This window comes from Petaurus breviceps, unplaced genomic scaffold (genome assembly GCF_028583685.1).
Source record: "Petaurus breviceps papuanus isolate PSGF00001 unplaced genomic scaffold, PetGlider_PUasm1.0 76, whole genome shotgun sequence".
Lineage (NCBI taxonomy): Eukaryota > Metazoa > Chordata > Mammalia > Diprotodontia > Petauridae > Petaurus > Petaurus breviceps.
The window spans coordinates 51,470,954-51,496,399 of record NW_027186473.1 but is presented as its reverse complement, the minus strand read 5'-3'; the positions used below and the strand labels follow the sequence as shown (position 1 = coordinate 51,496,399).

The window sequence follows — 25,446 nt, the reverse complement described above, 5'->3', positions numbered from 1 at the left end:
GGTCTCTAGGGGTAGTGTGCCGAGAAATGTTTATCAGCTCTCTGGAAAATATGCACCTGACTTTTTTTTAAGTTCATAATATTTTCCTTATCACTTTAAGCCTAGATAATCGACAAAACAATCTATCATGTCCTGATATGTAGCTTTCCCCATATTCCTAGGTGTAAATGCTGAAAATGAAAATTTTGCAAGCAGATTTTTTGGAACCCTTAAGAGCTGGCTCTAGCACACTCCTACCCTCTGCCCTAACCAATCCCCTTTCTACTCTTCCTTGCTCCCGGTCTCTTCTAGCTCATCCTCGATACCTTTTAAGAGCAGCAGAATAGCATGGTGACGCTTCAGCACCCTGGGTTCTAATTCCAGGTAGGTGGGAGCTTGGGCCTTGTCCCCACCCCTCTCAGAGCTTTGAAGGAAGGGCCTTTAAAGACTCATCATATTCATGCCCTATAGGCGTCTGAAAAGGAGCAGGCGTCTCAAAAGGGAGACTGCTGCTTTCCCGCCAAGATTTCCTCACATTCCAGGGGAGCCAGCACGACCACGGGGTTTCTAGACCAGTTAAGGCAGCAGGGAGGGATAAGGAGGCTGGGGCACTTGCCACACCTAAACACTGGAAGGGAGCATGAGCAGGTTCTTAGACCAGTAAAAGGTGTTTTAAAGAGCAAAAGGTGAATGAAACCTGCCAGCCTTCAGAGCAGAACCTGCGCATTGAAGAAGGGGTGAGGAGCTGGGAGAAGAGAGGTCACGGCGGAGGCATGCTCAACGCGCAAGCGCAACCCTCCTGAAGAGGTCGCTTGACCGCCTCTCCAGAGTCCCCTTCAGGTCGTGGGAGCGTAGCGTGCGTGTTACGTAAGGGAGGTGGACGTTGGCGCCGACGCCGGAAGTACCTCGTTTTTGTGTTTTCCGTCTTCCCTGATTCCCTAGCTGTGTGCTTTCTGGGCTAGAGGAGGGCAAGACGCCCCAGCCGGAAGTCGAAAGGTCTCCACAAAACACCAGACCGACCTCGGCCTCGACCTTGACCCCGCCCTTCTCGTCTCCGTGGGATTCCGAGCATGCCGCGCTCGCGAGGCGGGGGCCGGGGCGGGCAGGAGGCCGGCCGGGCCGAGCTGGTGTCTCGCTCCCTGCAGAGCGCGCAGCATTGTGTGGCCAGTCGGGACTTCGGCACGGCCTACGCGCACTACCTGCTAGTGCTCAGCCTGGCACCCGAGCTGCGGGACGACGTCAAGGTGAGCGCTGGGCCGGCCGCCCCGCGCCGTGGAGCGTCCTCGTCCCGCCGTCCCGGGCCTTCGGGCGGCCCTGCAGCCTGCCTCAGGGCGCTCACCCGGCCCGATGGAGCCAGACCTGGAAGAGAGGGCTTTTAGGGCTCTTTAGCCCTTTAGGGCTCCCCAGCCCACTTCTCAACCTTTGCAGGGTGACCGAGTAGGCGCAGAGGGGATTTGCCCCAAGCAAGGGCCAGACTTGAGATTTGAACTTGAGACCTCTGCTTTACTGCAGTTAGAACCGCGCGCAGGTGGCCTGATCACTGCCCTGGGACCTTGGACTAGCCATTTCACATCCCTGGGCCTCAGTTTCCTTAGATGTAAAACGACAGGATTGTGTTAGATGATCCAAGGTCCTTCACAGCTCGGAAACTGCTCCCATAATACTTCCATTTGAATTGGTCTGTTATTAGTTCCATTTCCCATTTCTTTGCTTTTACTGGAGTAGTCATCCATGACTATAACACGTACACCCCCCTCCCCCAATTATCTTGGTATAGACTCGTGTTCTTGCCATAGGCTTTTCAGGCTTGTTCAGAGACAGTATTTGCACACAGATGACCATTAACACAGCCAGTGTGTGTCTGAGACAAGACTTAAACCCAAGATTGGCCTCTACTAGTCTACCATACCAAGCTTACCAAAAATAAAAAATACATATTTGCACAGTTATATTGCACGATAAACAACAGTAGCACCAGTTTTAAAGTGGCAGCTAAGCAAAGTATGTCTACGTTATAAAATTGACATCAAAGAGCAAACTTACCTATTTCATACTTTAATAAAAGCTAAAAAACAATCCAATTTATATAAGATCTGATTTGATAAGATAAATATATGTTCGGTTTTTTTCCACATCTACAATGAAAAAGCCACCTTGAGTAGATGAGACAAAGCACAGTAGAAAAAATACATTTCTCCCTAAAAATTGGTGCCTCATGAAGAATGTAAAAGTAAATGTCTTTGTATGATATAAAATTTAAAGTTCTAAGTAAGGTTTAGTCTTGATTAAAAACATTAAACAGATCTGTCATCTCTGGTGTGGGCACTCCATACCTTACCCTGATTTGTGGCCAGAAAGTTACCTTATATGGTCCCCAGCCTCCGGGGAACGAACTTGGAACTTAGCTAGGTCTGTGCTAAAAGCTTTTCAGCTTGGAAGACCTTTTGAGTTCTGTTGGCTTGACCTTCCAGAATTGGTATGGCATGATAAGCTACAGGGTAGAATTTTCAGTTCAATTCAGTGAGCATTTAAGTGCCTACTATGTGCCAAGTATAACAAGAGGCACAAAGACAAAAATGAGAGACACTCTTCTCAGGTTGATTATATTTTTGTCTGGGAAAACGTGTATGAAGATAAATACCAAACATGCAAAGTCATTTTTCATGTCTTAAAATACATAGGACTTTGTGAAGACAACTGAAGTATAAAAATGGAACATGGATCCATTATATGGTAGTTTTCACTGGAAAATAAGGGGTTGCCCATCATTGGGGAGTGACAACAAATTTTAGTATATGAATGTAATGGAATATTACTTTGTCATAAATTACAGAAGGGATGGGTTTAGAGGAAGACTGGTATAAACCAATGCAGAGTTATGTTGACTGAACTAGGAAAATAATTTTACAATGTTTCTTAACATTGTAAAGAAAAACAACTTTGAAAAGTTTAACACTGATTAATAACAACCCTATCCCAGAGTACTGATGGTGGGTGATGCAGGTTACTTTACTTGCTTTTTGAAAGAGAACTAATGGATGTGAGATGAAGAATAAGATATACCATTTGAGTCATGTCCAGTGTGTGGAATTATTTTGCTTAAATATGCTTATTTGAGATGAGAGGATTTGTTATTTTTTCAATTTCAGAGAGGTTAGGTGGGACAAGTGATAACTTTTTTGCAAAGTACAGAATAACAATCATTTAAAAAGACTTGTCTTTTCTGTGCAGACAATATTTATGTTTGGTATGTAGCAGTAACAAATTCTGGTCCTACTCTGTGTTACTAGCTGTGTTACCTTGGGTAAGTCACTTAACTATCTCTGGTTCTTAATTCCTCTTCTGTAAAATAAGGGGGTTGGATTAGATGACCTCTGTGGTTTCTTTGAGCTCTAAATTTGTGATCTTGTCATAGATATGAGATGAAGAAAATGGAATACACACGTAACACTTGTACCTCTGCAATTTTCCAGTTTCTGTTGTTGTAATCTATGTGGAGCATACACTCATAACTGTAGTTAGAGAACTGAGTCATTTACATTTAGTTGTGAGAAGCTTTTTTGAGGGAGTGGAATTTAGGGTAGTGCTCTTTCATTAAATGTATTTGAATTCCCTGAAATTCTAGATTTGACAATATACATGGTCTTTGTTTTACTGATGAATATTTTTCCTCTTTTGAAAAGGAAACCTTTCAGTATACCCTCCTCAAGTGGGCAGCAGAACTGGATTCTCTGAATAGAGTACAAGACTTATTTGGTTGCTATGAGCAGGCCTTGGAACTTTTTCCTGATGACGAAGTGATTTGTAACAGCATAGGGGAACATCTGTTCAGGTCTGTTATTTCAAGAGCATGGCTTTATTCAGATATGTAGAAGTTGTATTAAATTATTAATGTGCTCAAAACAACTGAAGAAGAGAATGCTTTGGGTATAGCATAATGATTCCTGTTGTTCCACTTGTGGTTTTACTGAGACCATTAACTTTTGGGCCAGGAGTTAACAAAAGGTTTAAATTACTACTTTTGAATTTGAAAGATTTGAGAGTACATGGGGGCATGGAGGTGTGGGAAGGTAATTGCCTGATTCTCTTGGTGGCGAATGGGAGAGCAATGAGAACCCAGGGACTACATTTCCCAGAATCACATAACTAGAGTAGGAAGGAATCAACCTTTTATCCTAGTCCAAACCACACAGTGGCCTTGCCTCTATAACTTACTGCACAATGCTTGAAGACTGCTAAGGAAGAGGAAGCTTCCTCCATCTCTCTAGGAAACACATTCCACTTTTGGATAGCTTTACATGGTAGGGCAGTGGATAGAGTGCTTGACCTGGATTCAGGGGATTTGAAAACTGGAAGCATAGACTCCCAGTAGGTCAGTTTTTGTTAGCATGAACTGTCACAGCCACCATAAAAATTAAAGAAGAGTACAATTAGACTTTGTAGTGGTTTTAAGAATTTCATTGTGGCTCTTTTTTCCTCCTCAAAATCCATTATTTATGCCTCACTAATTTAGAATTTGTAGTAATTAATGATGATCTTGACTGAAGTTTGCCTTGTCTTCTTTCCAGGAGAACAGGATTTGTTAAGCCAGGAAATTAAGAGTGCAAAGAAGATATGAAAGGAAGTGCATTTTGAAACAGTTTAGAAATATTTAGTTTACTCACATGCAAGTAGTATTATTATCTAAAGAATCTCTCTAGTTGACAAGTAGAGTTTGGGTGGATTTAATTTAAAAAGAAGTGTCTGTGGCATTCTCTTGTACTTGGAGGCAGAAAACATGGATTTAAGACATAAATCAGTGTGACTCTGAATTTCATTGTCTTTTTTGTAAAAGAAGACATTGGACTACTATAGATTTTCTTGACGTTTTTGTGTGGCATGGACTTTTTTGGCAGTCTGGTGAATGACTCCTTAGAATAGTGTTTTTAAATGCTTAAAATGAAATAATATTAAAAGAAAAATCAATAATATTGAAATAGTTATAAAAAATTTTTTTTAAGTTTGCAGACCCCAGATTAAGAAATCCCCTGGACTATATGATCTCTTAAAAGTTCCATGATTCTGTGGCACAATTTAATAAATTACTTTTTTCCCCAAAGCTGTACTATTGTAGTTTACTATAAACTTGATGGTTTTTACAGCTCTGAGGTAGGTTCCTTTTTTTTTTCTTCAAGTTAACTTTGCCGCTACATCAGAAAACTAAGTGATGATTTGGTCACTTTATTTATCAGGGTTAATTGAAGCAGAGACATGTGAAGTTATTGAGAATGGGATCATATCAAATTCAACAGACTAATCATCGCTGATTGGGGGTGGTATTTATTCATATTGTTTGCTTTATTGAACAATCAGTGAGTAACGATTACTCAGTTGTACTATGCTGTTTTCTTAGAATTATGCTTAGGTACTGAGGATACTTTTGAAGACAAGATTAACTTGTGAAATAGCAAGAAATAACAGTATAAAATAAAATTTTAAAGTGTTTGGTGTAAGTTTAAGTATAGTTGGAAGAACCCAAAAAGGAATGGATTGCTAGGACTTGTAGGAGCTAGGGAAAGTTTCATGAAGGAGGTGGGCCTTGAAGGGTAGGATCTGGAATGTTGTGAGGAAGGCTTTCTAGATGCAAAGAGGGATATGGGTATAGAGCTAAAAGCAGATAACTAAATATTTTATGTTTATCATTTTTCTACTGGTAGAATGGGCTTTAGAGATGAAGCAGCTGGCTATTTCCACAAAGCAGTAAAGCTAAATCCTGACTACACTGATGCAAAGGAGAATTTTTATCGTGTTGCAAACTGGCTGGTAGAACGCTGGCACTTTATCATGCTTAATGACATCAAGAGGAATATGACTTACCATTCAGCAATCCAGAAGGTTGTTCGCTTGGGGTGCAAAACTGTTCTGGATATTGGAGCAGGAACTGGAATACTGAGGTTTGTCATCATTGCAATAATACATGTAGATTCTTATTATCTTTTAAACTTTATGTTCAGTCAAGAATGAGATTATTTTTTCTTTAGAAATATACTGTTACTAACTGCTTTGGAATTTGGGAATTATTATCTTATGGACATATCTTTTATGTTACTAATTATTATCTTTGATATATAGTTGTCTTAACTTTTGTGGCTTCAAACTGACCTGGTTAATTATTAGCATTGATGGCTAAAGATTTTAATTATGTTCATTTAAAAATTACAAAATAAAGCCGAGTTTATAAAATGAGCCCCCAATTAAAGAAGCAGTCATGTCTTCTTCTTAAATAGTGTAACTCCCTTATTTTGAAAAGAAAACTGGAATTTTTGTTGCTTGATTTTTTTTCTGATGGATTTTTTTTTTCCTTACAGTATGTTTGCTAAAAATGCTGGTGCACACTGTGTCTATGCTTGTGAGCTGTCCAAGACAATGTATGAGCTCTCTCGTGACATAGTGGCAGCAAACAAGATGGAAACAGGGATCAAACTATTACATATGAAGTCTCTGGATATAGATGTTCCTAAGCACATTCCTGAGAGGTATTGTCATATGTATTCATAGAACCTTTTAAGTCACTATCTGATTTTGAAAAGTTGTATTGTGAAAACAGTCTAGATTTAAGTTCTAAGCAAAAAGAAATAACTTTTTTTAAAAAAGAAAGAACAATGTAGGTAGAAAGCTCTTCTTTATGAGAACAAGTTCATTGGGTTATTTTGTAAAGATCTTGAGGAGACATCTACCTTTTTTTAAGTCATGTGAATTAATATGTCCTATCTCATTTATCTAAGAAGAAGCTCTTAATAGGAGGGCTGGAAAGATCAAATCTTGTTGTAAATTTCTAAGGTCACTTCCAGAGTGACCTTAGAGGAAGATGTGGTTACAGGTCTGCTTTCTGATCTAGGACTTCTGGGTACTTTGAAAATAGTCTGATTGAAGCCTAACTGTTCATTTTGATCCCTTCCTAGTCATATGTTAACTGCCTTTGACCTATACCTTACCTATGAGATTTAGAAATTTTGAGTTTTAGTCCTTCCTCTTTTAGCTTCAGAGGACCTCATAGATTTACCTCCTTCACAGGATTATTATGAGGAAATTGCTTTGTGAGTGTGAGCCAAAAACATTTTTCACCTCAGTTTTCTCATTTGGAAAATGAGAGGGTTAGACTAGATGATTGCTATGATGGTCCATTCAGCTGTCATTCATTCTGTAACTTCTGCCACCATATCTTTCAGATGAGTTAATCAGTAAGCATTTATCAAATGCCTGCTATGTACCAGGCACTGAGCAATTGCTGGAGGTGAGTGTCTAGGACTCTAGGTAGTCCGTCATCGTTATCCATTAGGGTTTTTGCTGTTAAACTGTATAGCCTTATCTCTATCTCTGCTTTATCCCAGTGGAAGTAGAGAAGCAAATTTTTGGCTAATAATGTCCATTCTTTTGTTGCTGCTGGAGCACTAAGACCTAGCACTTGAGGAATTTAATTCCTTATTCATTCATATTTATTTAGATTCATTCATATAATTTTATTTGATTTGGCTTTAATCTTTTAAATCTTTTTATTATTTTTTATATTATATATATAATATATTTATATATAATTTATATTATATTTATACATATATATATATAAAATCGTTTTATAATTGAGCATCTTCCTAAATATTTGGTTAAAAAAAAGCATTATGAGGTGGCTAGGTGGCTCAGTGAATAGAGCACCAGCCCTGGAGTCAGGAGGACCCGAGTTCAAATATGGCCTCAGACACTTGACTCACTTACTAGCTGTGTGACTTTGGGCAAGTCACTTAACCCCAGTTGCCCTCCAGAAAAGCAAAAAACCAACCAAAAAAGCACTATTATAAAAGTTGATAGCCTTTGGAAACTATATTATAAATTAAAATCTGATAAAAGTTTTATATGTCCTTTGTCACTGTTATTAATAAATGTCCATCATTGTCCCTGCATTGCCAGTAGTTGTTCCTCAAGGAAGTTTTAAAACATGTACTGGTTTGGATAGCTGTGGAAAACATTTGGGTAGATGTGGTATTGATTCTTTGTCCTAAATGAATCATAAAGGTCATCTCATCTAGTAAAAGAGATACGTACTTTGTTATATCAATGCTCAGGCATTTGTGTAGTGCCTGGTACATGCCAGGAACTAGGCTTGGTGTTGGGGAGATAAAAACAATTAGAAAATAGTCCCTACCTTCAAGGAGCTTAAATTGTGTTGTTCCTGTGTACGTATGTACAAAATACGTACAAAATAGACGCAGTACAATTTGAGGAAGAGGTAGCTAGGGAGATCAGGGAATGTATTGTGTCAGAAGAGATGTTTAAGTTGGTATCTGAAGAGAGGGAGCTGTCCTTGGAGGGCATTCATTCCTGATGTGGGCGACAGGTTGTGTGAAGGCCTAGAGATGAGAGATAGGACATTATGTATGAGTAATAGAAGTCCAGTTTGACAGGTCTTTCTAATATATGAAGGGGAGTAATATAGAATAAACTTGGAAAGGTAAGTTGGAACAGGTTGTGATTTTTAACAGTTTTAGGACCCTAATTTGGGGGGAGAAATTTGGGGAACAGGGTCCAGATCTGTGATTTTATCTATTGAGATAATTCCCAGTTTGAAAATTGCTTTCATTGATAATTCAGATCAACTCATCTGTAACTTATAGCCTTAGAGAGTGTCCTAGAACACTCAGAGGACTTACCCATGGTCACTCAACTTATATGTATCGGAGAAAGGAGTTAAACCCAGGTCTTTAAGATGGTCCCTCTCTCTACTAGATCATGTTTTCTCTCAGATCCTTAATCATTTCCTGGGCAGGGAGGGATATCATTTCTCTTTTTGTTGTTGTTCTGTCATGTCTGACTCTTTGTGACCCAATTTGGTAAAGAAACTGTAGTGGTTTACCATTTCCTTCCCCAGCTCATTTTACAGATGAGGAAACTGAGTCAAACCAGGTTGAGTAATTTGCCCAAGGTCACATAGCATCTGAAACCAGCTTTGAACTCTGGAAGATGAGTCTTCCTATCCACTGGACCACCTAGCTGCTTTTTTCTTTTAGTGTTCTTTAAAACAAATCTACAGACATGAGAGGTAATACAGTGCAGGGCAGAGGTTTTCAAAGAGTGACCTGGGTACACCTGAGACTCCTGGAGACCCTTTCAGGAGATCTTTGAGGTCACAACTGTTTTCATAACAATATGAAGACATTTGAGTTTCCAATATGGTAAATGTTGGTAGCTATAATCCCTATAAAACAAAAGCTCTTTGGGAATGGGGGAGAGGGGTCTTCAGTAATATTTAAGAGTTTGAATGAGTCCTAAAACCAAAAAATTTGAAAACCATTGGTATAGTAGACAGGGCTCCAGGCCTGGAATCAGGAAGACCTGAGTTCAGATCTCACCTTAGTCATGCGCTGTGTGACTGGGCAAGTCATTTAACTGGTTTGTCTCTCAGTTTTCTCTTCTGTAAAATGAGGGTGTTGGATCCTCTAGACTATAGTCTTTTCCACTTCTGACGCTGTGTTCTTAAAGGTCATGTATGGGCGACTTGTTGATCAGGGTGGGACTATTCCTCATTTGATAAGCATACCCTTAATTTTAGTTTTTTCTTACTGACAAAGTAGCTGCTCTGTGTGTGTGTGTGTGTGTGTGTGTGTGTGTGTGTCTTTTTGATCTCTTTGGAGTATAGGCCTAGTAGTGGTATTGCTAGGCCAAAGGGTATGCATAGTTTAGTGATTTGGGGGCATACTTCCAGATTGCTTTGCCTGAGTGGCTATATCAATTCAGAGCCCTAGTAAAAGTGCATTAATATACGTGGTATCCTGCAGCTTCTCCAACATTTTAAATTTTCCAATTTTGTCACCTATCTGATAGTATGAGGTGGAACCTTGGAATTGCATTTCTATAATTATTAGTGAGTTGGGGGGAAATTTTCATATGACTAGTGATACTTTGGTTTCTTTGAAAGCTTCCTGTCATATCCTTTGACCATTATCAGTTGTGGACTGACTCCCTCTTTCATCCCTTATTCCTGTATATTTCTTGTAATCTTTAACTTACTCCTTCCTTTGCAATAAAGTAACTGAATATCACAGTATATGTTGATTTAATTTGGAAGACCTTTGCAATTTCTTCATAGAATTTTTCTGACTCTTCATTTTCTGCAACAAATATTGGTACATAAGCAGCAACTATTTTCAAGTAGGTTTTTGCAAATACTTATTATCTGCAAATACACTTTAATACTCAATAGCCCAATATCCTATGAATATCCTTCTTATTGCTGTGGGGCATGTGATCAGTCAGTTAACAAGCATTTATTAAATGCTGTGTGTGTGCCAGGAACTATTAGGCATTGGGAATACAAAGAAAAATGAGATAATGGGTACATAGATGTTTACATAATCAATACAAGGTGATTTTGAAAGTAATATACTAGGCTGATGGGTTGTCAGGGAAAGATTTGTGTAGAACGTGGTGCTGGAGTCAAGCCTTGAAGGGACCGTCTAGAGGCAGGGGTGAGGATTACTAGTGCTAGCATGAGGAACAGAAAGAAAGCTAGTGGGACTGTATTTTAGTGTGTACCAAGGAGAGTAATGTGATATAAGATTGGAAAAGTACAATAAAACCACTGAGTCAACCAACAAATATTTTTAATGTGTCTACTATGTGTTAGATCCTGTGCCCAGGTACTGGAGATAAAAGGATAAAAATAGTAATGACCCTGTCTGAAAGAACTTCTGTTGGGGGAAACAGCATGTACATCTATAAATGTAAATATGTTTATTTGAATCTTAGCACTGGCCATTACTGACTGTATGATTGTTACCCTCTTTGAGCCAGTTTCTTCTTTTATAAAATGGAATAATAAAAACGTCATTACTTTGCTCACAGGATTGTTGTTGCCTTATAGATTTTAAAAGTGCTGTTATAAATAGCTATCATGATTATTCTGAGTTTCAGAAAAAATGTATATCTAGGAATAGAACTTATATTTCTCAAGGATTTAAGAAATTCTAGCCAGTATAAAAATAATATTAATGTGATTTCTTCAAATTACAGTATTAAATTGGATGATTACATGGGAAAATGTTGGGAGGTGATAGATTTATTAATTGTACTGTCAGTATGAAAATGCTTATTTGGGAGTGGGGGCATACATTCTATATTTTTAATGCAATTTTGGAATCATATGTTAAAGTATTAAACTGAACTTTAAAGAAATTTTTAAGTGCTTTAATTATTAAAAATTATACAATTTTTAACCAAGGAAATTCATTCTTAATTTCAGCAGTAATGATACTTAATTTAAGACAGATAAGTATACATATATTTTTTAATGTGTCATTTAAAAAACTTACATATGTCTTTAAAAAATCATTCTATAGAGTTTCCCTAGTTGTAACAGAAACTGTCGATGCAGGTTTGTTTGGAGAAGGAATTGTGGAGAGCTTGATTCATGCATGGGAACATTTACTTTTGCAACCAAAGGTAAGCAGCATGAAAATTCTTGAATAGGTTAGAAATTATATATTTACATCAACATATGTATACATATTTAGATTTTTCTAACTTAATGGTGACAATTTTAAAAAATTGAATTTAAAATTCAAATCGTCTTTCTTATTGTGTTCACATTGCTTTGTTAAAACTTAAAGTGGATAGGTACTTCAAAATACTATTTTAGGTGTTATTTGTATATATGTGTGTATCTTTATATGTATATATATTTTTTACATATATTCCTATATGTCCATATGTAAGCACACAAATAAGTGTAAGGATTCCACATTTTTGAAAAGACTTGTAAGACTAAGTAACTGTCCTAAACACTTGAATAAGGGAATGCTGTAATCTAAAAACATTTTGTCTAAAAGTCTCTGGATTCTCCCACAGTATCCAGGACATAGTAGGCTGCTAATAAATGCTTGTTGATTGACTGAATACTTAGTATATTTTTTTATAATAATTAATTTATGTTTAGTTATATTAATGATACCATTATCTTTTATTATGTTTCAGAATAAAAATTCCATGTTATGCTCTTGATCCATTATGTGTTTTTACACACACACACACACACACATAAAACAAAGAGAATATTTATAAATTATGGTATTATTGCTTATTAAAACTCATTATAGGCACATGTTGCCTAATGTAATTTATATATAAGAGCAATACTTTAGGCAAAAAAAATATTAATACGGAGAAGTTAGTCTCATAGGAACAGTGGTATATATGTGGAACATTAATCAGTCACAATCACTTGGTAATTTACATAGCTATGTGCTGATTGGCATCTTAGTTGATTGACTATGACAATATGGAGTTTGATTATAATGTGTTAATGACATGAAATAGTATCAGTCAGAGCAACATTATGTAGGATATTCCCAAATTTCATATATTGTATATTCAGCATCAGTTTTTAAAGAGTTGTGGGTCCTTTTTTTTTTTTGGTGTTAGTTTTAATGTTCTGAATTAGTGGTTCCCAAAGTGTGGTTGCGGGTTACTGGGGGGGTTCTCTGAGACCCTTTCAGGTCAAAGCTCAAAACTTTTCACAAAATATTTAGATGTTTTAATTTCAAATATAGTAAACATCAATAGATATAATCCACATAAACAAAAGTTGTTAGGGGCAGGGGTTCTCAATAATTTTTTTAAGAATGTAAAGGAGTGCTGAGACCCAGAAGTTTGAGAACTGCTGCTGTAGGTCAATGGATAGGTTGCAAGGTATACTTTTGGAGGAAGTGCTCACTCATGTCAGTGAGATCTCAGAAGTATAGAAGTGTTGAGGCTAGTTTAAATGAATTTAACTTCACCTCTTTTATGTGGTTTTGGCCTTGGCAAGAATAATTTGTCTTTAGGTGGCTAGGTGGTACAGTAAATAGAGCACCAGACCTGGAGTCAGGAGGACCTGAGTTAAAATTTGGCCTCAGACACTTAACACTTACTAGTTGTATGACCTTGGACAAGTCATTTAACCCCAATTACCCTGCCTTTCCCCCTACAAAAAAAAAAAAAGAATAATTTGTTTCTGCACACAAGTGAGTGTCGCTGCATTTTTCATAGTTGTCTTTTCTCTAACATGAAGATTAAGATGGAAAATTTTGTTCAGATCCATTTGTATGAGTGAAGAGAGTTATTTAAATACATTTGTTGAAATAACCGTATTGTTTCCCTTTTGAAATTACAGAAAAAAATGTTGTAATGTTCTCTAGAATTTATCAGCTAAGGGTATTTAGACTTGGTGTCTGGTCACTGGAAGTGTGATCAAGAATCTTGATCACATGAGCAGTAGCCTCAAACTATGATCTTCAGGTGGAGGTGGAGGGTCTTCTTTCTTTCTTCCTGTGAGGGTCACTTGGAAGCAAAGCAGCATACTCTCATTTTCTTTTGTAGGGCTGATGAAGTGGGAAGAGACATGAAAAAAATCAAACTTTGTGTTAAAATTATGACAGGGAACATGAAACTATTTTCAAATACAAGTAAATATTACAAAGCATGCTTTGATTCTATATTTATACTAATTAAAGGAGAGGGAAAGGATGTAAAGAGTGATAAAGGAAAGGGAATAAAGAGGTCTTTAGCCACATCCCATAGTCATTGTACCTACAGGGAAGGAAAGAGAAACATATGGGTAGCACTTAAGAGAGACAAAGGGACAAAAAATATTGTAATGGATGTTGAATTGCTAGAAAACTATTGTCACATGAGCAATAGTTTTCAGAGTGTGGTCGCCAACCTATGAAAGTATAATTCATCGGTTAACCACTATTTAATTCAACTACCCCTTGTTCTTTGACATTTCAAGATTTGTCTTGACTGAGATAACTACAATAAATTGCCTTAGAAGAAATTGATTTTCTAGGCCAGAGCAGAATTAAATTAAATTAAACTTAGGTTCTAAAATGTTTTGGGTCTGTAAGTTCCCTACTTTGGCCTTAAAGGACAATCAGTTCGTTGTTTCAGACATATCTAATATACTACTATCCTATCCTTTCTGCCTCTGGTAAATTCTTTGTAATTAAAAAAAAAGTCCTCATGTGAAATTATCAACTGGAGGTAGAGATTGTTTCTGCTTCATTCTGACTTTTTAACCATTTTGGTCTTGTTTTTCCTGTTTTATTAATTTGTGGCCCTTATAGCTCACATTCTTGAAGGTTATAAGATATATATTTGCATTTTCAGTAATTCTAGTTGCTAAAATAATTTTACATTCTTGTGCTATGCTCTTGTGTTAGTATTTTCTTTGCAAAGCATGAGTATTTTACTTCATATGCTTAGTTTTATTTTCTATACAAGACAAAGACTTTGTTGTTACAAACTAGAATGACTTGGTTTACTTGTTAATAGTTTTATTAATTACAAGGCATAAACTAACATGTATATATATAATTCAGTATGGTTTTAAAATTAAGAAAAATTAAGTCTAAAAAAGTCCTTACAAATCCAAACCCAGTAGTTGTGGGTTTCTGTGTGTTTTTACCTCAGAGAACCCTTGTTCAGAGTCCATGTTTCATGAGGTACGTGGGTTTTTAGTTTATGAATAAAAATAACAATAGCTTAAACTTATAGCTCTTTTTAGTTTAATATACACACTTGGGGATTAACTCATTTGTTCTTTCTAACAACCCTGTAAATTAGGTAATCATAATCACGTCATCCCTGTTTGATAAGGGAACAGATGTCCTCCAGAGAGGTTGTGACATGCCAAAGATCACAAAGCTGTTGGATGGACAATCCAGGACTGAGATGGTTTGGTTTTTTTGGTTCCTAATTCAGAAAGACCATACTTGGTCATCTTTGATGTTGCATGACAGCCATATGAATGATGTTATTTCTTGAACCAAAGATGTCTAACTTTATCATGAAGAGAAATAGTTATTTATTTTTGTAAAGTCTTAAGATCACTGCAGGCTGTGGAATAGTAAGAGGAGGGGATAAAGAACAAGAAATGTGGAGAATTCAAAACTTAGTTCCCTTCCCTACTGAGAATCCCAACAAATTGGAGAGGAAGGCATGGAGAGGAAATCAACTTGAGATTGATCAAGGAAGACTTCAGATCCCAGCATACTGTTTAGACACCTTGTCCTGGTAACCTCTGTTGCAGTTGCCAGAGTTATATTTATCTTTCAGAGGTCTTCTACCCTCTCAGTTTTGGACCTGGTTTAAATTCAGTTCAATTCAATAAACCTTCATTTAAAGGCCTACTAAGTTCCAGGCACTGTGCTAAGTGCTGGGGATACAAATAATAATAAGAAGAAAGGCAGTCTCTGGGACCTTACAATCTCATGGAAGAAGACAACACACAAAAGGAAGCTGGAAAGCAGTAGGGGAGCAGCAGGGGATGCCAAAGGGTACCTGGCATTGGGCATTGTGTTCCACAGAGTTGAAACCAGACAGAGACGCAGATGGAAAGTGATCTGGTAGTTCAATTTCTTCCCTTTATGAAGGACAACTTTGGGCAGAATTTAGAATAACACTCTTCAGCTCTCCAGTTTGAGGGGAGAAGAGGTTAAAGGAAGATGGTAGCGAAGGTTGGAGTTAGCAGCATGATGATGAAGTTAAATATGATTGGCTTATCCTGGGAGAGGTATCTTGTTCCCAAGCACAACTGTAGATGGAGAGTAGAGTTTAAATGATGATTACCTAAGAGTCTAGGTTGTAGAAGTTATGAATAGAGTAGTATGAACCCAAAATTTGACTAAGTTTTATTGATAGACTTGTATAATTTGGCTTGAAAATGTTTAATGGGGAGCAGAGTCAAGATGGCAGAATAGAAGCAGGACCTCCCTGAGGCTCCGGCTTCCATCTTCCCCAATCCATGTAAAAAGGGGACTCTAAACAAACTTTGGAGCTGCAGAACCCACAAAATGACACAGAGAAGCTAACCTCCCACTGAGGACAGCCTGGCAGACCAGCAGGAACCTTCCAGTGCAGTGCTCTGGGAGCCAGGCCCAGCCACACACCAAGGCTTTAGCCACAGGGTGGGCCTGACTCCAGATCAGCAGCAGCTGTGGCCGTTTCCAGATTTATCAACACATAGATGAGAAGGAAAAAGTGAGAGGTCAGTGCAGTCTGGACTTTGGGACCCAGTAAGTGGGAGTGTGTGGCTTTTGCCCCCGGGGTGAGAAGCTGCTGAGATGCCAGTACAGCCAGCCAGCTCCGTGTGGCAGCTTCAGCTCCTGGCCTGCAGAGTGTAGGGGGACCAAACACCAGTCTGAGGGGTAATCGCTCTTGCTTTAACCTTCTTGGATCTGGATTGCAGTCTAGGGTGGAGGTCCTGGGGTGTGTGTCCAGCTTGCCAGAGCATGTGGAGACCTCAGAGAGGGCACCCATCGAATACCTCTGGCAGCTGAGAAAACCCCAGCGTTTGGGACCGAAAACTCCCCTGTCTGGTGGCAGAGTCCTACTGTGGCAAAAAGCCTAGGGGTCAAGTGACTGAGGGGCGACATGACCAGGCAAAGGAAACAAAGGAGACAGAAGATTCCAACATTAGACTCATATTTTGGGGAGAAAAAGGAGCAAAGCATGGAACAGGAGGAAGACAGTGAAGTTAGAACTCCTGCACCAAAAGCTTCAAAGGAAAATACCAGCTGGTTACAGGCCATAGAGGACCTTAAGAAGCAGGTAAGAGGGGTGGCTAAGTGGCACTGTGAGTAAAAGCACCAGTCCTGGAGTCAGGAGGACCCGAGTTCAGTTCTGGCCTCAGACACTTAACACCCACACAAAAAATCTAGCAGTGTAACCTTGGGCAAGTTACTTAACCCCAACTGCCCTCCAAAAGGGGGAAAAAAAAGAAGCAGGTAAGAGAAGTGGAGGAAAAATTGGGAAGAGAAATGAGAACGATGCAAGAAAATTACGAAATGAGATTCAACAGCATGACTGAGGAAAGTAATATCTTAAAAAATAGAATAACTCAAATGGCAAAAGAGGCTCAAAAAGGCAATGAGGAGAAGAATGCCTTAAAAAACCAAATTTGCCACATGGAAAAAGAATCTCAAAAGCTCAATGAGGAAAAATCATTGCTTCAGAATTAGATTGGAGCAAATGGAAGACAATGACTTTATGAGAAATCAAGATGCTGTTAAACAGATCCAAACAAATGAAAGAATAGAAGGCAATGTGAAATATCTCATGGGAAAAACAACTGACCTGGAAAATAGATCCAGGAAAGATTATTTAAAAATTATTGGACTACCTGAAAGCCATGATCAAAGTAAGAACCTAGAACCAGGAAGTTCTCAAAGAAAACTGCCCTTATGTTTTAGAACCAGAGGGCAAAATAGAGGTTGAAAGAATCTACCGATCACCTCCTGAAAAAGATCCCAGAAAGAAAACTCCTAGGAATATTGTAGCCAGGTTCTGGAATTCCCAGATTAAGGAGAGAATATTACAAGCAGCCAGGAAGAAACAATTTGAATATTGTGGAAACACAATCAGGATAACCCAGGATCTGGCAGCTTCTACACTGAGGGATCGAAGGGCCTGGAATGTGATATTCTGGAGGTCAAAGGAGCTGGCATTAAAACCAAGAGTCACCTTCCCAGCAAAACTGAGTATCACGTTTCAGGGGAAAATATGGTCATTCAGTAGAATAGAGGACTTTCCAGCATTCTTGCTGAAAAAAACCAGAGTTGAATAGAAAATTTGACATTCAGATACAAGAAGCAAGAGAAGCATGAGGTGAACAGGGAAAAGAAATCATAAGGAATTTATCAAAGTTGAACTATTAACATTCCTACATGGAAAAACAATAATTGTAATTGATGAAACTTTTGTCAGTATGAAAATAGTTGAAGGGAATAGAAATATATACATATATATATATATGTCTATATAAGAGGGTATATGGGCATTTGAATACATATGTGAATGTGTGTATATATGTTTACAGGTATACATAGATAGAGGGCACAGGACCAATTTAACAGGAAGGGATTATACTTGAAAGGTAGAATTAAGAGGTGAGAGAGGAATATAATGAGAGGAGATGGGGAGAGACAGAATGGGGTAAACTATCTCATATAGAAGAGGCAAGGGAAAATGGTTACAATGGAGGGGAAGAATAGGAAGGCAAAAGGGAATGGGTCAACTTTATTCCCATTGAATTTGGCTTGAGGAGGGAATGAAATACAAACTAAATAGTGTATCTCACCCTCCAGGAGAGTAGGGGGGAAAGGGCATGATAGAGGGGATGATGGAAGGGAGGGCAGGCTTGGGGGGAGGGAAGTTGGAAGCACCCACTTTTGAAAAGGGATGGGATCAAAGTAGAGAATAGAACAAGTGGGAGGTGGGATAGGAGGGAGGAAAATATAGTTAGTCTTTTACAGTATATCTACTATGTTATTGTTTTGCATTAGCCACACATGTACAACTTATACTGAACTGCTTATCTTCCCAGTAAGGGTGGGTGACAAGGGAGGAAGGGAATGAATCTGGAATTCAAAGTTTTAAAATCAATTACTCAAATATATATATTCTATTATTAATACTATTTTACATGTAATTGGGAAATAAGATATACAGGCACTGAGGCATGGAGATCCACTGGAAAAGTCGAAAGGTGTATGGGAGAAAATATGGGAGAGAGCAGATTGGAGGAGGGGATATCCTGTGGGACTGCTATTTTGGGGCGGTGGGTAGAGGAAAACGGGGGAGAAAATTTGTAATTCAAAATCTGGCAGAAATGAATGATGTAAATCAGAAGTTTATAAAGCATTTGAAAAAAATGTTTAATGAAAGATTAAGAATTCATTGCAGTATTCATCTTGAGTAATAAAATTAGGTATTCACAATTTAAGATAAAATAATATTTATGTTCTAGTATGTTTTCATCGACTAAAAGTTTTATTTACATTTTCAGCCTAAAGGTAAAGATGGTAATTTTGAAGAATATGGACAAGTCATACCTGCAGGTGCCATTGTATTTGGGATGGCAGTACAGTGTACAGAGATACGAAGACATCACAGGTGAATGAATGATTTTTTGAGTTGGTTTAGGGAAAATATGAGTCATTTAAAAATATACTTTAAATATTGATAATTCCCTGTGCATGTGAATGTGGTTCTTATGTGAACTTCCAGTTTACATGTTTGCTTTACCCAAGATTTTTAAAAAATTATGATAAATAACATTCAACAAAGATAAATAGTCAACTAAGCATGTAAAATGAAGACTTGAGTCTTACATAAAATCTTTATTGTTTATAAGGATAGAGCAGAATTTAGACTTTTGAAGACATGGATTTTCTTTGTGTTTTGTTCCAAGGTTGTCTGAAGTTCTACTGTGTTTAGCAAGCAGGCAATAAGCATTTATTATTATTTATCAAGTACTGTGCTGAGGGACAAAGGAAACAAATACAAGCAAAAGAAAGCTTTCTCTGGCCCCAAGGAGCTTACATTCTACCTCAGGAAGACTATACACTTGGGAGCTGAAAAAGGGGAGAGTGGGATAGGAGAGAGCAAGATGTTATGGTGGCAAAGTCTGGGGAATTGGAAACAGAACCTGAAGAGGAGTGAAGCATGGCCAGCCCAGGCCCTTTCCTAAGATGGAAAACCCAAAAGATACTTACCCATAGGAGAAGGGAGCTGGAGGGGTATTGTAGGGCAAAAAGGCCCCCAAGCACTGAGAGAAGTTCTCTTGTGAGTTTTGTCTTTGTTTTCTTTCTTTTCATAGATAAAGTTATAGTAGTTAGTGTATCTATAGACTTGAGAATCAGGAATTCAATCAGGAATTGGTTTTACTTCTTCAGTCACTTACTTCTTAAGTGACATTGTTCAGGTTGCCTCAGTTCTCTTAGTTTTCCTAGCACATTTTCTTTTTTTTTTTTCTTAAAGCAATTGAAGTTAAGTAACTTGCTCAAGGTTACACGGCCAGTTATTTCTGGGTGTGGTGCTAAGTATCTGAGCCCGGATTCGATCCCCAGGTCATCCCGACACTGGGGCCGGTGCTCTTACTCTCTGAGCCACCTGGCCGCCCCTCCTAGCACATTTTCAATGTAAAAGTTAAAAATATTTTTAAAATGAACTTGACTTGAAATCTCTTTTTCACCTATGTTAACTTTGTGTATGTTTGGTATATGGCCTTTTCATAGTAGTTATTTAATCTGAAATATATGGTTCCAGACTAAGAATTGGAAGAAGCCAAAGGCTTATAGACTACTTAGAAGTATCATGCTTGGGGGTGGCTGTGTGGCACAATGAATAGAGCACTGGCCCTGGAGTCAGGAGGACCTGAGTTCAAATGTGGCCTTAGATACTTAACACTTACTAGCCGTGTGACCTTGGGCAAGTCACTTAACCCCAATTGCCCAGCTTTCCCTCCCTCCAAAAAGCAAAAAAAAAGTATCATGCTTGCATAATATGAATACTTCCTCTTCAAGATTAGAATCTGAAGATGCCAGATGTAGTAAATACCAAAAGCAACATACAAATTGCCATTTTCTTCAAATAGTTGGTTAACTTAATAGTTACTTCAGAATTAGCTGTCTGTTTACAGGCAAGCCATTAATAAGAGCAAAAGTAAAAAACAAAAAGCCATAATGGGGGCGGGGGGGAGGAGAGATATGAAAGCACATTGTAATGGAACAAGCTGTCAACTGAAAAAAAAAGGAAAATGAATAAAGGTGAGGACGGTTTCTTAGAGAAGTTTAACCAATGCAAAACATGAAAAGGCTGAAAGAATCCACAGCTGCCTTAGGCAACAAACATTGAATCTCCCTGTCAGATGGAGAAATATGGCAAACCAAAGCAATGTCAGTTTAGAGAACAAATTCTTGCAAAATATTATGGGAGTGTGGAGTGGGAATGAAAGACTAAGTAGTGTCACCTCAAAGCATGTTGAAAAGTAGTTGAGAAAATGATCCTGCAGAGAGCTTCATGTAAAATTTAGCTAAGACAGATCAGCTCGAAGGCATTATAGATTTTCATTCAGCAAGCCTTTATTGAATGTCAGCTATATTCCAACCACTGGGAATACTAATACAAAAGCAAAATAGATCCTGACCTCAAAAAGCTTATGTTCTGTTGAGAAAACAACTTGTACAAAAGTAAATAAAAGATGTACACAAAGTAATTAAAAAGTAATTTTCAGAATGGGATTATCACCTGCAGGGATCTAAACAGGTCTAGGAGGTGACATTGGAACCAAGCCTTGAAAGAAGTTAAAAATGGAATGTATTCCTAGCATGTCAAATGCAACACTTATGTCAGTATTTCTATATTAATATATTTTAATCATAAACAGTAGTGGAGAACACCACATTTTTAGAATTAGTATTTCAGTTACTTGATGTGAGAAAGTAACAGAGTGGTTGTTGAGAAATGTGGAAGGAGGAGCTGCATCTGACCTAAGGAAGAAGTCTACTGAAGACACCACAGTTTTTGTAACCACTAGGGATGGATTTTCAAGGTACGTTAAAAGGGGAAGAAGTAGCTGGGATGGCCCTTACAGATCATTGTACACAAGTCTCTCATTACTGTATAGATGCTCAGGTTCTGAGGGGAAGTGACTTACCCAAGGCCACCATGGTAAATGTCAGAACCAGGATTTGATCTAACTCCAGTTTCAGTGCTCTGATTAAGGGGGCATCAAAAATGATTGGTCTATATTGCCACTTTCTCATTTCTCTCAGTGTTTTATGAGAATGGGCTGTGCCTACATCCAGAGTATCCTTGATGAACACATTGCTAAAGGAAGTAGGTTTTTACAAATGATTTCACAGATATCTTTTTATGGTCACAAAACCGAATCACATAGGGAAGATAAAAATCTTACTTTTTATGTTATTACTGTTTCATAAGGTTTCAACTTAATAAAATTCAGACTTAAAACCTCTCCTCAAAGAATATTTATCTCACTTTAAAATCATACAAGACTCTGACAAGTGCAACTACAGACATAACAAGGCATCTAGCAGGAATATATACACATACCTACTCGCATATGCACATGTTCACTAATGTGGAAAATTCCATGTTTGTAGTTCAAGTAAAAGAATGATTTCTTATTAAGAGTGAGGTTCCCTAAATATTTGTTCATTGTATTATATACATTAAGTCCTGGGCCATCATCAGGTTTCCATAGTAATATAATAAAGATGGCTTAACCATCCATTCTGGAAAAAAAGAAGTTTGTGGAAAAAATTTTTCCCCAGAAGTGCTAGATTGGATGTTAGAGGAATTGAAGTTGTTCAAATCTCAGCTTTATCACTTTCTACTTGTGTTTGTGTTGCCTTGGACAGGTCATTTAACCTTTCTAGGCCTCACTTTTTTCATCTGTAAGTGGGAGGAGATGTGGACTAAAGGACCTCCAAAGTTCTATGAACTTTAGTTGTATGAGAAGCTTATTGAGTTATTGTTAGTCTATCATTTATAACTAGACAAAATATATGTGTTATGAGACAAAAATAAGAGGAGGAAAACATACTGCATTGCATTAAGGAAATTTTACAGTGCTTTTCAATGATCCCAGACTACATGTTACCATGAAATCCCATTTTTAAAAACCAATATTCCCTCATTGATGCTTTATATTGCAGAATATGGACCATCCTTATTTTGGAAGCATCAGAATTAAATTTAACCCAGAGGTCAATGAAAAGACTCAAGCATATTGCCACCAGTGGCTAGGCATCAAGAGATTGCATAAAATAAATTATTAAGGACATGTACGACCAGAAAAGGAAATGGGGCTAGTTTTTAGGATGAGAAAGGTCAAACTGCATGGATTAAGTAGGAAAATATATGTTCTATATTTGGGCCCATTGTGGTACATTATAGTCAAATTCCATTGTAAAGTATTATAAAATCATTTGATCAATGGCATATTTATAACATTTCCACTCGACACTAACTGCCTGTGATAAAGTTATTTTCCTAACATTGGGTTTTTGGGGCACCCACTAATGATGTTAGGTAGGATTTGCCTATGGTAGTTTTATATTTCCTTAATTTTGCCTTGTTAGTAAAGCCCAATTTTCTGCATTCCTTCTCTTGTTGTTACACAGGTTTTATTTAAACAAGAAAATTTTAATTTAAAATAATTGAAATTATCCTTTTTATACTTCAGCAATGCTTTCATCTTATAATGTGACTTAAGGTCTGATACAAGATGTCTATTTTTAAAAAGTTTTTTAGGGGCGGCTAGGTGGCATAGTGAGTAGAGCACCGGCCCTGGGGTCTGGAGGACCCGGGATCGGTTTTGGCCTCAGACACTCACACAAAAAGAACTGGCCGTGTAACATTGGGCAAGTTACTTAACCCCAATTGCTTTAAACAAAAAAAAAGTCTTTTAATTGATTTCATTATAGTTCAACATTTGTTGTTGGGGGTTTTTTAGACTCAGTGCTGGATTTGCCTGATGAATTATAAAAATATAAATTTGTCTTTTTTTTCCCCTCCCCTCACCAGGCTGGGTGTTCAGGATGTTGCTGGTGTTCATTTACCAGCATCTGTGAAATTTCAGAGTCCAGCATTTTCTTCTGTAGATTCTGAAGAAACAGTTGAACCTTATACAACTGAAAAAATGAGTCGAGTTCCTGGGGGATATTTACCTCTAACACAGTCTTTTGAAACTATGACAGTAGATTTCAATAATCTTCAGGTAAACAACTCCTCGGATTACTAGATTATTATTGCTATTTAAAAATTTCCTATATAGTCACTAAAATTTTGTATTATCATCTAAAGTTCTAGAGACTATCAAATAATAAATATATAGTGTGGTCTTTTAAAATTTGATTCATTTAAAATAATTTTGTGATTAAACACCAAATTTGATACATTTTTGATCCTGATTTAAGGGTAGAGATGAGAAAGATATGATTTGATTATTCTATCAGTTTTTCTATATATACATATTCTAGGCTCCATAATTAAGGATAAGCCTCTCTCTCTCTCCCAATATAGATATATATATATATGTTTTCTATTTATTTATTCATTATTGATTTATATTCTGCACATAAAATCATGGCCATTATTTTAGTGTTTTCTTCTGACGTTATCCCACTGCAGGCTAAAAATAGCTTATAGAACAATGGAAAGCTAAGACTAAGAACCCAGGTATCTTGATTCCTAATCCAATGCTTTTTCTTTTGTATTATGCTTTGTTTTGGTGAGGCATCATAATGTAGATGAGAATGCTGACCTTAATTAGGGAGCTTTGCTTGCAGATTCTGAGACATTAGATGTGATGTTATTATATGAGACATTATATGACTATGGGCAAGTCTTAAATTCTATATATATTAGGTAACTCAGTTGGTTACTTAGGCCATGAATAGGTTGTGATGAATGTTGGAGGAAAATATTCCAACACTGGGAGTTCTCCATCTTGGCAGAATCCTATATCCTGTTTGTATTTGCTTATACTGAATAAACTCCCTTTTAATTTGGAGAGTTTAATACTTCATCAAGACGTGCTGAGAAATTGTGTGTGAAGATAGTGAAATATTCTAATAATACTTGGGTGGACTTTGTTATATACTGTATGTATATAAATAAACTTCCATATATTTATGTACATGTTAAATCTAATAGCTTTTTTATTCCTTTTCTTAATTAGGAATTAAAAAGCCTTGCAACCAAAAAGCCTCATCAGATTAGTGTTCCTGTCATTCAGGAAGGAGTGCTGGATGCTATTATAGTTTGGTTTGTGCTTCAGCTTGATGATGAACACAGTTTATCAACAAGTCCTCATGAAGAGACGTGTTGGGAGCAAGCTGTCTATCCTGTGCAGAACCTCTCAGGTGTGTGTTGAGTTTGCTTTAGTCCTGATCATCTGGTGATGGTGGAGGGGAATAAGAGGAGTGGGAAGAAAAGGGAAGTCATACTTTAATGTAACCTCATTCAGGAGAGGAAGTTTTATTTTGCCTTTCAGCAGTTTATACAATTTTATTTTCACCTGTACTCCAAAAGTAAAGTTGAAACACTCTGACTTTTAATGAGCCACAGCCTTTCATTTCATGGACAGCTAATTGATAAGGAATTAGCTGCAAAGGCAGGAAGATCTGGGTTCAGGTCCTGTCTGAAACCTGCTGGCTCTGTGACCCAGGATATGTCACTTAATCTCCCAGTGTCTTTAGGCAGCTTTCAAAAAAGTTTCAAAATAGTTGTTAATTTTAATTAGTAGAGGGAATGTCTGAACTAGGAGTTCTGTATCCCAAGGAAATCATAATTTTAGACCAGATTTTGTGCACGCACACACACACACACAGTGGGCATACACTTACTTATATTTTGGTATTGATGGAACTTGTTTAAAGGAACATAATCAAGTGGAGGTTTTTGAGAAACAGTGTTGTCCACTGACCTGGGTTCACATTCTGCCTCTGTTACCTAATGTGACCATATGCATGTCACTTCCCCTTTTCTTGGTTTGGGTGTCCTCACCTGTGAGACAAGGAAGGGATTAGACAGTCGAACTCTGAGCTCCTTTCCAGCCCAAATTGTTGATCCTGTGATCATGATTTTAGG

General features: G+C 37.6%; 1 protein-coding gene across 3 annotated transcripts in view; it reads left to right on the top strand.

Moving 5' to 3' along the window:
* Positions 1-852: 852 nt before the first annotated feature.
* The window catches only part of PRMT9 (protein arginine methyltransferase 9), a 50,115-nt gene continuing 25,521 nt past the window's right edge, over positions 853-25,446 (top strand). For 2 of the 3 annotated variants that reach the window (XM_069105487.1, XM_069105486.1), the window contains exons 1-8: positions 853-1,223; positions 3,663-3,811; positions 5,676-5,912; positions 6,327-6,494; positions 11,349-11,451; positions 18,833-18,939; positions 23,380-23,572; positions 24,536-24,719. In XM_069105487.1, the coding sequence (XP_068961588.1) occupies positions 1,050-1,223; positions 3,663-3,811; positions 5,676-5,912; positions 6,327-6,494; positions 11,349-11,451; positions 18,833-18,939; positions 23,380-23,572; positions 24,536-24,719 (1,315 nt within the window). In that variant the 5' untranslated portion in view covers positions 853-1,049. Of the gene's footprint in view, positions 1,224-3,662; positions 3,812-5,675; positions 5,913-6,326; positions 6,495-11,348; positions 11,452-18,832; positions 18,940-23,379; positions 23,573-24,535; positions 24,720-25,446 lie in introns of those variants that run through there. The other variant, XM_069105488.1, reaches the window with a different exon arrangement.